Consider the following 15776-nt stretch of genomic DNA (forward strand, 5'->3'; position numbering starts at 1 on the left):
TTCATCAACTACAAGTACCGCTTTCTAGTTTATAACATCTTTCATCTTTTCATCATCAGTACAAGTACCACCATCTAGTAAACACTACAAGAACTAAACGAGAGGTGGCTACATACAGGAGACGGTACCGCCATCTAGTGAACACTGCAAGAACTAAACTAGAGGTGGCTACATAGAGGGGACGGTACCGCCATCTAGTGAACACTGCAAGAACTAAACTAGAGGTGGCTACATACAGGCTACAGGGGACGCACAGCCCACGCCCTAAGGAGCTTCGCCCCTAAAAGGCTTAATTGCTCATTCCTTTCATGCACACATGCCCGATAATTTGCGCACAATACGTGGACTTGCTTTAAGCACTTTTGATCGAACTATGACTTGTGCTTCCTTCAATTCTTCCCAGGTGAATACGTGGGAGTCCCTTTTGTGTACCACCGACTTGCCACAACAATGCCGGGTAATCTCTCACACAATGGAGGCCACAGTGTCCCAAGGGATCCCCGCTTATCTCCTATGAGCAACTTAACCGACCTCTGGGTCCATGTAATGAAATTTTGTTCATCATCATCATTTCCACCTCCCCCCCCTTCCGCTTTAGAGTGTGTTTCTAGTGAGGGCTGGTTTCATTGTCTGGAGGACAGCGTTGCGGAGTTACCAGCTCAGAATCAGAATCACTTCGGATACATTTCGCATTTTCTTGACACTGAATTTAAATGGGCACAATGCTTGAAGGAATGGAAAGGGGAATGAAAGTGTTTTTTTATCGGAAAAGAGCACGCTAAAGTTTATACGCGCTATTTTTGAAACTTCAAACATTAGTAAGTCAGAGTCTTATATTCAACAGTAATGTAGTATTTTTAAAATGGCTTGGCTGATAAGCTTGTTATATTTAGTAGCAACGCGCTTGATACTACTCTGTTCTTACATAGCTGAGGTCAAGAACACGTGGCCCGCTTACGCCTCAGTCGTAACCCATGGTCCACACTTGACTCTCACCGCATTTTGGTAGCGTAAGCTGCACTGGCAGAGGTTGGCCTGTTTCGTGTGGCTTATCGAGAGCCGTGCTGGGCGTGCTCGAGGAGAATTGATATCAAGCGGCACTAAGTTGGTGCACCGCTGAAGGCCTGAAACTTCCCAGAGTGACTTGCCACTAGCGGGCACGGTCTCTAGCCCACCCGTCCTTCCATAGATCCGTGCGCCTAACCATCTGTCTGTCCATAGCTTACGCTACGTATATGCGGCATAGCCGAGCTAAGCCAGCGCTACTTCTTTTTCTTTTTAGGCCGACGCTCACGAGCTGCACATACGTGTCTGGTCTCAAGCACCTTTTTTGTACGGCACTCCAAGTGATCACGTTGTGTTAAAACGTAACTGTGGCACAAAGTTTTCATATCTCAGACTGACCGACGAAATTTCCCTGATTTAGCGATGTATATCAGCATATTCACAAAACCTGCCTGCGAATTTCCTTCAAAAATGACCTCTATATGAAATATGGGAAAGGTCTTCTTTCATATGGCAGCATTATCTGACATTTTAGATGTCCTCGGACCGCCATTCGAGGTTAGTTTTAAACTTTTGTTACATAGAATGTCTGCCTCCGAAGTTTGTTTTTATTCTTCGCGTGACCGCCGCTCTTTGGCGGCGCTTTCTGTCGTGCGGAATTACGTGGGCTGTGCAGCCCCGCTCAAGCCTTAGGATTTTCGGCCACTCGGTGGCACGCTGGCCACCTGCTGTCTCCCCACCTTTTACTTTTCTATTTTTGTTTCAACTGCCATTGATGATTCTTTCACTTTTGTTGGCATTGATCACTAGGAAGCATACTAAAACTTCAGGGTTGTGCGACATTCTGAATATTTTATTTACGAATCCAAGAACACTGTATTTGATGCGGCACTTGAATCAAACAGTACATATTCGAAGAAGTTCGAAATACCGAACACTTTTTAATGATCTATCAATATATAATTTTATTTTTATTTTATTTATTCATACTGTATGCCTTACCAGGCGCGGTCAAGAAAATACAGAGTGGATACTACATCCGTACACATATAGCGAGGAACAGAAATATAATAGTAACAAAAAGTAGTAAAAATCAAAACAAGAAAGGATAGCCACAAAGACGACTGGATGGGACTACATAATAAAATAACGAGAAAAAAAACACAACAGAGACTATGATAACATGTGGGGTATTACGTTATAAAACCACTTTGTGATTATGAGAGACGCCTTAGTGGAGGGCTCCGGAAATTTCGACCACCTGGGGTTTTTTTCCGAGTACCCAAATCTGAGCACACGGGCTCACACCATCTTCGCCTCGATCGAGAATGCATCCGCCGCAGCTGGGACCTTAACCACTAGACCACTGCGGCGTGGCCACAGCAGAGACTAACAGGGAACAGCACACATTAGACAACTCTACGATTGATAACTGCGGATGGCATAGAACCAAAGAAGTGCGTCGCGCGAGAAGTGGCGCCGTTATGTACGACGTCGCTACTTACTGGCCAAAATATGTCTCATGATCGGCAGCGAGTAAGTGAGCAGATCCTGAGGATACTAAATCTTGTGGGAGGTTAGTTAATCCGTAGTTCAATGATTGATAGAAAGTTAAAATATCTAAATGTACCTGAACGGAGAATAAAAGGCCTGATACTGTTGTGGTTAGTTCGTGCTGAGCGCTGATGTGGTGGTTCTAAATACTCGTGCTTGTTTATATTGATACCGTCGTGATAGAGTAGATAGAGAAATTTTTAGGCAGCAGTGCGACGCCGGATTGCCAAAGTTTGAATGTCTGCCCTATTGTGTAGAGTGCTTATGCTATCTCCACGTCAATACTGGGAATACACAAACCGAAGCGCTTATAATTTGAATTCCTTCCCATTGTTTAAAAAGATAAATTTGGTGTGGGTTCCACACAATACTGCTGTATTCAAGGATTGCCCGTATAAGGGCTTTGTAACTCGTTAGTCTGACTTCGGCCGGTGCTAGAGCAAATTTTCTGAGAAGAAAACCCAACTATCTCAGTATGCTTTTGTGCACGTCTGGCTCTAGTGATCATCCCATTTTTATGTGTTCGTGATGGTAACGCCCCAAGTATTTCACTGAAGCGGCCTCAGCTACGTGTAGTCGCGTTAGCTGATACACTAATCTTTAAGATACCTTCTTCCGGGTAATATGCATGTACGAAGTTTTTCCTACATATATTTCTATTTTCCATTCATGAAACCATCTCGAAATGTTAGGGAAAGAGGTATTTAGCCGGATTTGGTCATCTATTGTTCGTACTGTGGTGTAAAGAACACAGTCGCTCGCAGAGAGTCTCACCGGTGCATAAAGTTCAACGTTAAAATGAATGCCGTTAATGAAAATCAGAAATAAAATGGGGCCTAGCACAGACCCCTGTGGAACTCCTGAGTGAACGTGTTACTCCCCATATTCAGCATCACTTATTTAAACGTACTGGGTGTGGTATGAAAGATAGGGGGTTATTCATTGTTCTATACTGGTTTATGTCCCGATACTCTTCAGTTTTGACTTAGTTTATGATGGGGTACCCTGTGAATTGCTTTAGAGAGGTCTCCTAATATTGCATCAGATTGAAGTCGTAGGTTATGTACAACAGGAAAGTCATGCGCAACTTCGAGATGTTGAGTTATGGTAGGAAGGTCTTTACGAAAGACGTGGTGCTTGGAGTAAAGTAGGTTGTCTTCTGAGCAGGTGCTGATCGCCTTGTTGATGATATGCTTCGTCATTTTACAATAAGAACTAGTCAGCGAGATCAGCCTGTGGTTGTTCACAAGTAGCCTGTTGCCCCTTTAATGAATAGGAAGGATCTCGGCACGTAGCCAGTCTATAGGCAAAGTGGCTGTTTGAAGCGATGCCACGAAAATCGCATCTATTAAAGGGGTAAGCTGTTTTGCGCAAGGCCGAAAAAAAGCATTCAGAAGATTTGAGGGCATGGAGATTTTTTCATTTCAATCTGTAGCATTGATTGATAGATTCGTGGGGTTTAACGTCCCAAAACCACCATACGATCATGAGAGACGCCGTAGTGGAGGGCTCCGGAAATTTCGACCACCTGGGGTTCTTTAACGTGCACCCAAATCTGAGCACACAGGTCTACAACATTTCCGCCTCCATCGGAAATGCAGCCGCCCCAGCCGGGATTCAAGCCCGCGACCTGCGGGTCAGCAGCCGAGTACCTTAGCCGCTAGACCACCACGGCGGGGCACTTCAATCTGTAGCAATAAGTTAAGTATTGCATTCTTGGTTTCGACCAGTTCTGACATTGATAACGCAGAATAACTGCCGAATAACTTGCACTAAAGGAAGAACCGAAAAACAACAAAACTTCAAGCAGCTAATGTTGCAATATTTTTTTAATAAACCCCTAAAAACTTCTGTACCCAGCCCAATCTTACACGAGATTCCCGAATGTATATTGATTGCTGGATGAACGCGTTTCTTCTTAACCCTTCACTCTTGCTCACTGTTTACTCAGCTGTTCCACATTGATGAACGTATATATCTTCATCTTGTAATAACAGAACGTGGCAGCTACGAGTGCTTCAGCTTCATGGGTAACAGATGCAATCTTTGCGTCTGCGCAAATTGTTTTCGCGTATGTTGATGTAAACGCCCATCATTACATGCTTTTTGTGCGCAGGTCATGTTGTGATCACAGGTTAATCTGATTCGTTATATCTTTAGATGTATTTGTTGTGTTTGGTTAGAAATCGTTTTGTTTTTGTGTTCTAATTTTATTTTAAACAAGCGACAATGTGTGCCTTTGACGACGTTAGTCAATGCTGTATTTGAATCTACAGTTACAAAATCATTTGGAGGCTCTAGTTTCTGCTGTATATAAGCTTACTATAGTTTTCTTGCATGTGGTATTTTGGGTCGATTAAAGCTAACTGTACTGGTTCTTGGTGAAGGTTTGTGAATATTTGCTTCAAGCAGAGTGTGGCGGTATTCCAAGACTGTTCTGAAAATTGTCCAATTAGTGTTCAGAAACTACTCGAACAGTATTCTACTCGCATCCGATTCAGTTTCAAAACTGAATATTCGCACATCTATAGAAAAAGCGCTTAAAATAAGTTTTGATGCGTATTGACGTTGGTGTGATGCTTACGTTCACTGTAAGCTTTCCTATGCCAGATCGCACGTGGTCTCATTTTATACTATGCCTCTTCCCTCACCAATACCATTCTGCTATACTTTCTCCCCTGTCTTCACGAGTGGGTGTCTTTGTCCGAAATATGACACCAAGCTACTAACGCTCAGTCTTGGTAATGTGGTTTGCATACTTTTGCACGCCTTAATGCATCAGGCAACATGAGCTTATTCGGGCGTTCATTTTTAACTCGATAAAACTACCAATATGCCTTTCCTACGACGAGTATTACAGGAATAGAATTGAGATTCCCGACCAATCCAGGAGTGAGAGTGGGCAAGATTTTTTCATTCCGAAGAACTAAAAGGAACGGAATGGCGACAAACTTCAATACCCTGGAATGGAACTGGAATGAAATGAAAGCATTCATTCCGAAAGACTGCTGGAGGATGAGGGAGGTGCCCAATGGCGTTGCTGCCTCTCGAATATACCGAGATGCTAAACCTGCTTCGTGATAACATTAAAGAGCTACAGAGGTGGCGTTATCACGAAAGTTGTCGTAACGTGCATGATTTTCTTCTATAATGTTTGCTTTACAGCAACTTTGATTTGCCTGCCCCGGTTGGTGAAGAAATAGAAATTTTGTAGAAATCAGTACAGGTGCTAATCGTATTCACAGGTACTTGTGAATATTCGACGGAACTTCACCTCGGCTTTCGATATTCAATTATAAACAGACTAGTAACTTCATTATTCTACCTTTATTCTTCGTGAGTTTTCTCCTTGTAGAAGCTCCACAGAAAAAGAGTTGCAGATGATATTTCAGCATGAGATGGTCGTCAGTCTAGTGGAAAGTTGGGTTTAAGTCTACTGCTGCCAGCTGAATACGCACGGACAGCAGAACTCACTTGAATGAAATGTGTTACATGTAAGCGCTGAGCTTGTAAATGTGTAGCTACCTGGGCAGCTAGTGTTCGATAGACTGAACATCAACGTAAAGGTGATCAGCTGTGGTGTGAATACGAAGCGTGAATTTTCGCCTATATACAAAAAAAGAGGAGCTTTGTTAATCAACTCTTTTTGAAACAAAGCAGTACACGTTGTAAATTTGCCGATGACGAGAAAGTTCTTTTCGTTGTGGGATTTCCTGCGTTTATAATGGATACGGTACTTTTCCAGTTTCCGCTGTTGCAATTGGGTGGTGTTCCTTTGAAATAGTCATAACTCAAGCGTGCGTTGTTTTTTTTCTTCCATTCTTGCATTTCTACACAGCGGTGGGTTCCACTTGAATGTTCATTATTCTCCGGCAGGAGTACGGCTGCTCACCTGTACAGTCGGTGCCATGGTCGCGCTGCCTCTGATGGTTCCCGAGGACGGGCTGTGTGCCATCATATTTTACATGGACGTGTTCTACAACAGTAAAAAAAGAAACATAGAGCCGGTATACAGCAATACCGCCTTCAACGTTCTTAAATCCATACTGAAGAAGTATAGGATGACATCTTTCGGGCTCTCCATGTTTCAAGGGTGAGTCCCCGTCATGCGTTCTGCAGTTGCATTGTTGAAGGTGTTCTTTTCTATGCAGGGATTAAAGTTTCACCCCATCCTCCCCACGACACCATTGTTTGAGCGGGAAAAAGAGCTCTGCATTGAACGCAGAACTGGTGGTGCTTTATTCAACAATTTGCCCTCGTCTCCTTGGATATGTGTGCGCAAAAGTGGGAACCAAACGATTCTTGGAATGCTCTATCAGGGCTCGTCGGCTGATATCATCATAAAAATCTGAACGCCATAACCATTCAAACTTGCCGCCTTCCCTGACCTTCTAAATAATTTAGAAGACAAGCGTTTGAGCTAATCGGTCCTCCATACTCAATAACCGCAAAATCCTTCAGACATATGTCGTCAACAGTCACGGCCGAGTGCCATCTCTGAACAGGTTTCATTCTAGGATAATGAGCGATTCATCACCAACGTTCGAAGCCCACCTCTGAAAAAGGCTCACCAAGAGGTCATGCCAGCACATTTACTATACCTCCACGCCGCACCTCTCAGCCCCCTCCCAACTTAGTGGGAGGGGGGGGGATGCTTACGGAAAAAGATACCGGTGAAGGCTGAAAGGCTGGCAGGGTGGTAAACCGTGTCAATGATACATCAGTAAGATCGTACGTCAATGAAAACAGGTTTCTCGCATGCGCGTATATGAATTTGTGGTTTCGTAAAGGTAATAATGCATTTTTTCTGAATAGAAAGCAGTCCCGAGTCTGCAACCAGCACTCTTATTTTCTTGGCCGTGCTTCTTTTGCGCAGCGTTTTGTTTACTGATAACATTGTATAAGCACGTTGACTCCTATAAGACGCACGCATTGGCATAATCTTTTATGCATGTGAATATACCATGCATTGGTGAACAGATATATCCTAAAGAAAACCAGCACAAAACTAAAGTAAGGAAAGTATACTCGGCGCACGTGTATTGTTTAAGTGATGCAGTTATCCCGTGATAGATGCGAAGAAAAGGAAAAAGACGAAAAGTCAGCTTGCCGTCGGCAGGCACCTGCGGTGAGCTTTATTTTTGTTCATTGTCTTCCCTGTGCGTGACAAAGGTTGAACCGCGTCGTCGGCTACGGCAGCGCACGCTGGCCGTTTTGTCAGGCAGCGGGGGAATTTCATTTTTGCGGCGAAAACGGTGCCAATATTTCTGATAATGTCACCGCACGCCTCACTGCCGTTCAAAATCAGCGCCATCATCGCTGCCGTTGGGGACTTGACGGGGTATTAAGTGAAGTTGAAAACATCACACGTGAATTTTGGCGCCCAGGAGTTAGTCCTGTCGCAAATAAAATATATTATTAAAAAGAAGCGCCTTCAGGTAGTTATTTTAGGCCGGAGCATTCATGAACTTGTTTGTTTAATTGATCTGAAACCACGTAGCTTCGCAGCAGTCGCAGTAAATTGCTTTGTTTATGTTTTTTGTGAAATAAACACAATGCCCGATACGTGCCCTTTATGGTATTCCTCGTGACAGGGCATTGCAGGCTCGCCCACACAAAAAAATATATGCGTCAACGTACTCATTACTTTAGTGTTCAGATAGAAGAAACAACGTTTGATGTCAAATTGTTTCCAGAACCCTATTATTGTCAATGAAGGCTTCAAGTTGTGCACCGCACAACGGTTAATACATAATATCGGCCAAGTTTCCGCAGAAACGAAGAAATCAGCAGGCTGCCCGACAATGTTGCCTACGCGCACCACCGTCGCAGACTTTGTGGTTCAATAGCACTCTCTTGAAGCGTCTGCGCATGCGCGAGCTGCTGCCGGAGCTCCACTGCAGTGCGGGCCAGATTGCAATGCCATGCGCTCCGATATTTTCCCCAAGTGTGAAACGTACTAACAAGCATTCCGAGTGCGCACAGCAGTAAGAGCCTCTGTCGTGCAACTTGACCTTTAGGTCTTGCTGCTCATTCTCTCTGAGAAAGAAGGAAAATAAACCTCGACATCACATTTTCTTTTTCCTAATGTGGCGCAGGACAGTTGGCCAGTCCATAGAAAAGAATAAATACTTTATTCGTTCTGGCTTGGGATATCTCTACGCCGATGGATGGGTGCACTTGGGTATGCTGAATGTGGATAACATGTTTGACTACGACAAACTGAAAAATGAACCACTGAAGTACTTAGAGGTAGGTGCATAAATTTATAAATAGTCACATCGATATATTTCCATTCTACTCTGTAGATCAAAATATGCGGACGGGCGAAGGGGTTGCACAGGTCACAGCCGACCCACATTTTATTCAAAGCAAGAAAGCGTGAAAGAAACGTTAATAATGGTTCAGAAAAAACATGTATTGTAACGAGCAAACATCATTGAGTAACAATATTAGAGCTATGCGAGAAAAGCACTTTCTGGTGATTTATTATTAACGGTTATGTTTGCACAACAACTTCAGTTATACATGACGATGCCAGAAGCGTCGTCCCCTTACTCTTCAATAAAAGTCGTCAATAAAAATTCGTCTTGGGAACATCTATTGCATAGTAGATACATTTCTCAAAAAGTACACCAGGACTGCGCGGAAGGCGCACCACAGTCACAGCGAAAGCTAGAAGAGCGTCCTTTAAAAACCTTTCAGGAATCTCATTGAGTAACTACTGCAAACACACTTGCTTGATACCCATTAGGCCATTAGCAATAAACTTTTGGGTGATATATAATGGCTTTCGCTATGCTATTTTTCGTCATTCTTCTGATAAGCGTGGTATCCGCTAACCACTTGCAAGGAATTTCGTGCCAAGTGTTCATGGGTTGGCTGACGACGATGAGGAATTATGGCTGAAGTGGATGTGCGTCACCCTTGATAGGGGAACAAGCTTTTGAAGCTTTTGTAATAGGTTGGAGCATTGGACGACCCACTCGTTATGCTGCTCACGTTGTGCAACAACTGGTTGTTCTGACGCTGTTTTTAAACGCTTTATAAGTCGTATTAACGCGATTGTTTTCTCGAAATAAAACATGTCTAAGGCAAGTAAGGTGATACCGGTGTGGCGCAGTGGAGTAATACTGGACTGTGACCCTGCTGACCCGGGTTCAAGCCCCACTGTGCTGATGGTGCTAGGTTTTCGTCTTATTTTGTGCGCTGTGGTTGCGCACACTGCGGCGCCGGTGGCAGCGGAGGCGGCCGCGGACAACAGCGCGTGACCCGAATTGTCATCCTAAACAGCTTTCGCTGCAATATATATATATATATATAAGTTACAAAGAACAAAGTTTTTTGCGATAGCGATCATATGGACACTCTAGGCTGGATTTCGCGGTCGGCGTCCGCATCAGTCATGCGTCGTATATATATATATATATATATATATATATGAAAACTCACAAAAGAAAAGTATTTAGTAAAAGGACTACAGTGCGCGGAATCGAACGAGGGGCCCCCACGCTTTGAATGCCAGGCGTTAACCACTGAGCCACTGAAGGGTTTTCTTTCCTTGATTATGAGCCACCGAAGGGTACCTACTTCATCATTCAAACGCAAGCTATTTATATCTTCCACTTACCGCTGTTGGCGGTCATCTTGGGGGGAGGGGGGTGTACCTAATTGTTTACAGCATTATCAGCAAAATGGCACAGTGAACGCGCGGTGGCTCTCATCTACCACGCACACTTTGGCCGGCGTAGAAAATAAGGTGTGTACGCTCGATTGCCAGCCCTTATCTTGCGCAGAGGAGGATCGTACGTCTTGGCTAGCCTTTGGGTTTCTGCGGAACAATTCTGTTATAATTACCGGGCGCACAAAGATGAGTGAAATTGTTCCACAGACTCCATTTGTGAAAAGCGCACGCTTTTTTGTCACAGCGAAGTAACAACGGAGACGCTTATTCGTGTTAATCTGTACTTGTGAGTACGGTTCGTGCGTTATTTGTGCGTGAGAAACGCGGGGCACGTTTCGATCTGCTCTCCATTCGGCGCGTGACCTTCCAATTAGTTGCTATCGCGTTTATTGGTTCGCCCTTGTGGCAAAGCTGTAGCATTTTTTATGCTCAATGCTATTTTACCTTTCGTATATTATGAACAACTGTAGTTGCTAGTGATACGGGCAACTGGTTATACATCAAACTTGCAATATAAGCAGATAAGCCACCTGTCAAAACATTGGGCTTAGGAAAAAACGCTGAATACTTCGGAAAAATTACACAGACACAGCATATGAATTTTTTACTAATCAAGAAAACGTGTGTGACAATCACGCTGTTAAAACAGAATGCCGCCGTAGTGTTCACCATCTCGTAATGATGGTCAATCTCACGACGATGATTTTACAGTAACCATAGTTTTGTTTCTGCGAAGCTGTAATTTGAAGCAGAAACGTGCCGACCTAGATGGATGCGGTGTCAATACACCTTTACAATCTCAAGATTCGTCTCTCTTAGTAGTTCAGTTACTAAAGGAACGCCTGGTTCTTCCGCCTGGTTGTTTTCTTTTATAGTTAATTTGGAGACTATCCGAAATATATTCGCTAGTAGCAAGCTATTCAAATCAGGTAATAAATCGAATACAGAGTCAATCTATTCGTTATTCTATATTTTCAGTTTTTGACACATCTGGCGCATCGAGTGCGCACGCGTTGAGCGCACAGCGCGACCAGAAAGTTTACTCGTATCGCAGTCCCGTTGCTGGAGTATTTCGCCGAAGGAGCTCAGCAGCAAAACAACATAACTTTGTGATTGCTTCCTCTTCTTTTATTCGTTTTTGCAGTCCGCGCGGGAAACACATGTAAAGGTGGCCGTATCAAATTAGCTGCAGAAAATATGCCTCCACGCAAAACAGTTCATTTCATTCTCTTCATGTCTCTCTTTCTGTCTTTCCTTCAATTCCTCTGTAATTGTCTGCCAACTAGAGGTATGGCATCCGACTTTGGACAAACCAGCACACATGTTCTGGGAGCGAAGCAAAGGTTGACAAGGAGGACGGAAAGAGCGCGTGTGGGCACACAACAACGGCAGTTTTCTGTTCACTCTGAAAGATTAAGCAGCTACACACTGCTACAAAAAATCAACACCATCAACAACAACATCAACAACAATACAACAACAACAACAGCAACAACGACGACAATAATAATAATAATAATAATAATACTAATAATAATAATAATAATAATAATTATAATGTTATGATAATAATAATATATTACTAATAATGATAGTATTTGAATGAGTAATTATAACAATAAAATATTCCTATTAGGAGCATCAATGACAATACTAGAGTTATTTCCATGGCGCATTAGCTATTGCTACTGCCACAAATGTTAATTTCCTTATGTTTTTTTTCCACATGGTGAAGGTTGCGAGAGAATTCCTCGATTCTAAGAAGCCCACTTTGCCTCAGCATCACGTCGCCTTGGGGGTCGGTATGAGACATTCTGGTGATGGTGACAGGCTTCTGGACAATGCTGATTTAGCACTCAAGTGAGTACAGCGCGTTTTCGATGAAGCATTTGCATATGTGTGCCCAGAGGCTCTACGAATGTGTCAGATTTCGCTGATGAGATGTCCAAAATTGTCAGTAGGAAAGTTTCTAAGCTGAGGCGTATTTCGCAGTGAAAGCTGTTATCAGATTTTTTTTGTTTTAATAATACTGTCAGCACGTAAGCCAAGATAAGAGTTGGGGTTACACAACTCTCATGTACAAACATAATACATGCTAAAACAACTTTACCCCGGAACACTCAAGGCTTGTAAATCATACCAGAATAAAAAACAAAACACGAAATCTTAATAGAAAACATTCCGTAGAGCTCATTGATATACGTAAAATAAGAGGTTCGATTTAACCCCGTACACTTCACCAAAGGAAAGGGAAAAATATTATTTGAATTTATATAGTACATTGAACATGTTCAGACAACGGGTAACCAACAAGACAATTGAAGGGCGAACAAATGCTAGAGCAATACAAAACGTTCACGAATATTCCAACAAAGCCTTTTGAAATCTTTCTAGATTGGAAAATTTGACTATGTTTTGAGGTAATCAATTTCAATGTACAATGCTCGAATAAAAAAACAATATTTGAATAAATCTGTTTTATGATTAATTGGTGTAATGTGCTTTGACTGTTTTGCCCTGGATGAGGTAGTTTTCTCTGGTACGATGTGTTAACCTAGGTTGACCCTAAAATCTGTGTTCAGTATGTCAAAAAACGATATCCGTCAATTAGGTTGAATTTTTCTTTTCAGCGTCATTATTCCTGTTTTTTCTCTAAGCTCGCTGATAGACTGAGTTTTGAATACGCGTTTGAAATTAACCGCAAAGCTTTATTTTGTATAGGCTCACATTTTAGTGTATTTGTTTTAATGTAAGTTTCCCACATATAGCTAGCGCAAGTCTGTACTGGGAGAACTGTCATTTTGTATGCAATTGCTTTAGCCTCTGGAGTTGCATTGTGCAGTTTTCGTCATAACGACCAACGTTTGTGAATGGCTCTATGACAAACATAAATGACATGCACTGGCCAGTTCATGTTGTGTGCAGGGCGAATACCTAGGTATTCAACATCCTTAGCTTCTGATAACAGTGCGCTTTTAGTGCTGTACGGAAAAGATAGTGAGCTTGTTTTACGTGTCATGTGCATGAAAAATGTTTTGGATGCATTAAGTTTCATTTGGCGCTCATCGCACCAAGCACTATTTTTTTCGTAGGTGCTATTGAGAACCAGTTGGTCATTAGAGGAGCAAATGTTTGTATACACAAGTGTATCAGCTGCATGATGTCTTATAGCTACTCGCTGTAAAAAACCTTCACCCATATAACTAATGTAGATAGAAAAAAGTAAAGAGCCTATAACGCACCCTTGTGGCACACCTGATAGGGCAGCATTATTAACAATTCGTACATTATTAGTTTCAACAAATTGTTCTTTGTTTGACAAATACGCCTCTATCCATTTTTGTTGTTGAGTGTCATCAAGGAAACAAGATAAATTCATAAGCAACTTCCTATGTTATATTTCGTCAAAGGCTTTTTGAAAATCAATAAATATGATGTCCATTTCACCCTTTTCATCAATACACTGAAAACTTTCGTGTGTAAGCTCTCTAAAAATCGTAATAGTAGAGCATCCTGGCCAAAGCCCATGGTGATTTTTACCTAATATATCATTTTCTTTCACAAACGTCATTAGGTGAGTAGACAAAATGTGCTCCAGAGCTTTAAAAGAAGTACTTGTCAAGGAAATTGGTCGGTAGGTAGCGACGTCTTTTTCAGAACCTCGTTTGTGACTTAGAAGTGTGGCAGCTTGGGCTAGTTAATATGACATAATAGTTGCAGCGCGAGAACAGAAGGACGACACAGAGACAAGAAGAACAGTCTCTGTGAGAATTCGTGTCCTCCTTGTCCTTCTTGTCTCTGTGTCGTTGTTCCGTTCTCGCGCTCTAACTATCGTCTTTTTTGTGAATTGGTATTACCTTGGCACACACCCAATCTATCAGAACGTCAACGGAGTGAAGTGATTCTGCAAATATGTCCGAAAGGAAAAACAAACACTACTCGGCATATTGCCACAAGATGGCGTTGGGAATTTGATCGGGCTCTGGGAATTTTTTCTCATCTATTTTAAGGAGCAGATTCAGAATGCCCTCTTGTGTTATAGTGAGCTAAGCTAGACGTTGTTCACAAGAAAATCGCACTTGTGGGGTTGAGGCATCGTCGCAAATGAAAACTTATTCAAAATATTCATTCAAGTGACAAGCAATTTTATAATTATCTGTGATAGTTACGTTAGCGTTCTTCAAAAATTGAATGGTAGGTTTCTGTTCTGAAAAGTACCCCCAAAATTTTCCCGGTGATGTTTTAATGAAATAGGTAAGTGTTTCATTCATGTACCAGTGTTTCGCCTGAAAACTTTCTATTCTGAGTTACCTGAAAAGAGATTTGATGTAATAGCATGTGTTTAGAGACAAAGGTTTTTTAGCCCACATTTTTTTAAAGTCGTTTTTATGAATTATTTTTTAATCATCTATGGGTTTTGCCTCTTAACTTTCTTAATAGAATTCGAAACAAACAGTTCTATTGATTTCAAAACAATTCCTTTAAACACATTTCATGCATCATTTGCTGATGTAGTATTTAGTGAGATTTACTGGTTGAAAGTATCATATCTCTGTTCTAATTAGTCTATTGATCCAGTATAATCTGCTCTATAAAAATGGGGGACTGATATGGTTTTGTTTTGCCAGAGAAGTGCGTGTAGTAGCTACTTGTGTGTTCACCATTTTGTGGTCAGATATGCCTTCCAATACTTCACACCAATAATTGAATTGCACTAAAGGCCTGCTTTCAAAGACCAAATCAAGCAATTAATCTCCGGATTTATGGGTTCGCGTAGGTATGGTCACAATTTTCGTTAAATCAAGTGAGAAAGCCATATGCAGTAAGACTCGGGACACAGCTTGTTCATTTTGACCTTCCTTGAAAGTGACCCAATCAATATGCGATAAATTAAAGTGTCTAGCCTTAATAATCTTCTTTGTGTAATGGTTAAACATGTAAATAAAAAATTGTTAAGCAGTATCATATATTCATCAGAAGTACCCGGTGGGTGATACACAGCGATAATTACAAAAGACATGCTATCCATTTTCACAAGGCAGCAACACATTCTAATTCCAACAGGGTAAATATTTCAGTACAATGAATTGATTCGCTTAACCATGTTTCTGTCACTACTACAACATCTGGTTCATGTTCAAAAAGCACATCTTCAAAAAGTGATGACTTGTTACAAATGCTGCATGCATTCATATTGATAGCTGTTAGCTTGTCAGAAAAAAAGATCCCAACAAGGATGCCATTGCGGTCCATCTGCTGACGCCTGTGTCCGCAACCGATACAAATCGAGGTAAAAAACACTAAATAAGAAAAACAACATCCAAGATGAAGCTGGGTTTGAATCTAGGTCTTCTTCATAGGTGGGCAGATAGGTGAAGTTTATTGGGACTCGCTGATGATTTGCATTTTGTCATGAAGCGTACTTGTATTTCTTGCCCCCTCATACTCACAATTCACCAAATGTTACCTGCACTGGAATACCTCCGAGTCAGGTTCACTAACATATTTTTCAACTAAACTCTCTCAGACTCGT

At 41.9% G+C, this 15776-nt stretch overlaps 1 protein-coding gene across 2 annotated transcripts in view; it reads left to right on the forward strand.

Annotated features, from left to right (window-relative positions):
• LOC119178631 (uncharacterized) overlaps positions 1-15776 on the forward strand; it is a 98610-nt gene that overhangs the window by 37097 nt on the left and 45737 nt on the right. For both annotated transcript variants that reach the window (XM_075870342.1, XM_075870346.1), the window contains exons 5-7: positions 6436-6652; positions 8658-8811; positions 11979-12103. In XM_075870342.1, the coding sequence (XP_075726457.1) occupies positions 6436-6652; positions 8658-8811; positions 11979-12103 (496 nt within the window). The remainder of the gene's footprint in view (positions 1-6435; positions 6653-8657; positions 8812-11978; positions 12104-15776) is intronic.

Source organism: Rhipicephalus microplus, chromosome 1 (assembly GCF_043290135.1).
Source record: "Rhipicephalus microplus isolate Deutch F79 chromosome 1, USDA_Rmic, whole genome shotgun sequence".
Taxonomy (NCBI): Eukaryota; Metazoa; Arthropoda; class Arachnida; order Ixodida; family Ixodidae; genus Rhipicephalus; species Rhipicephalus microplus.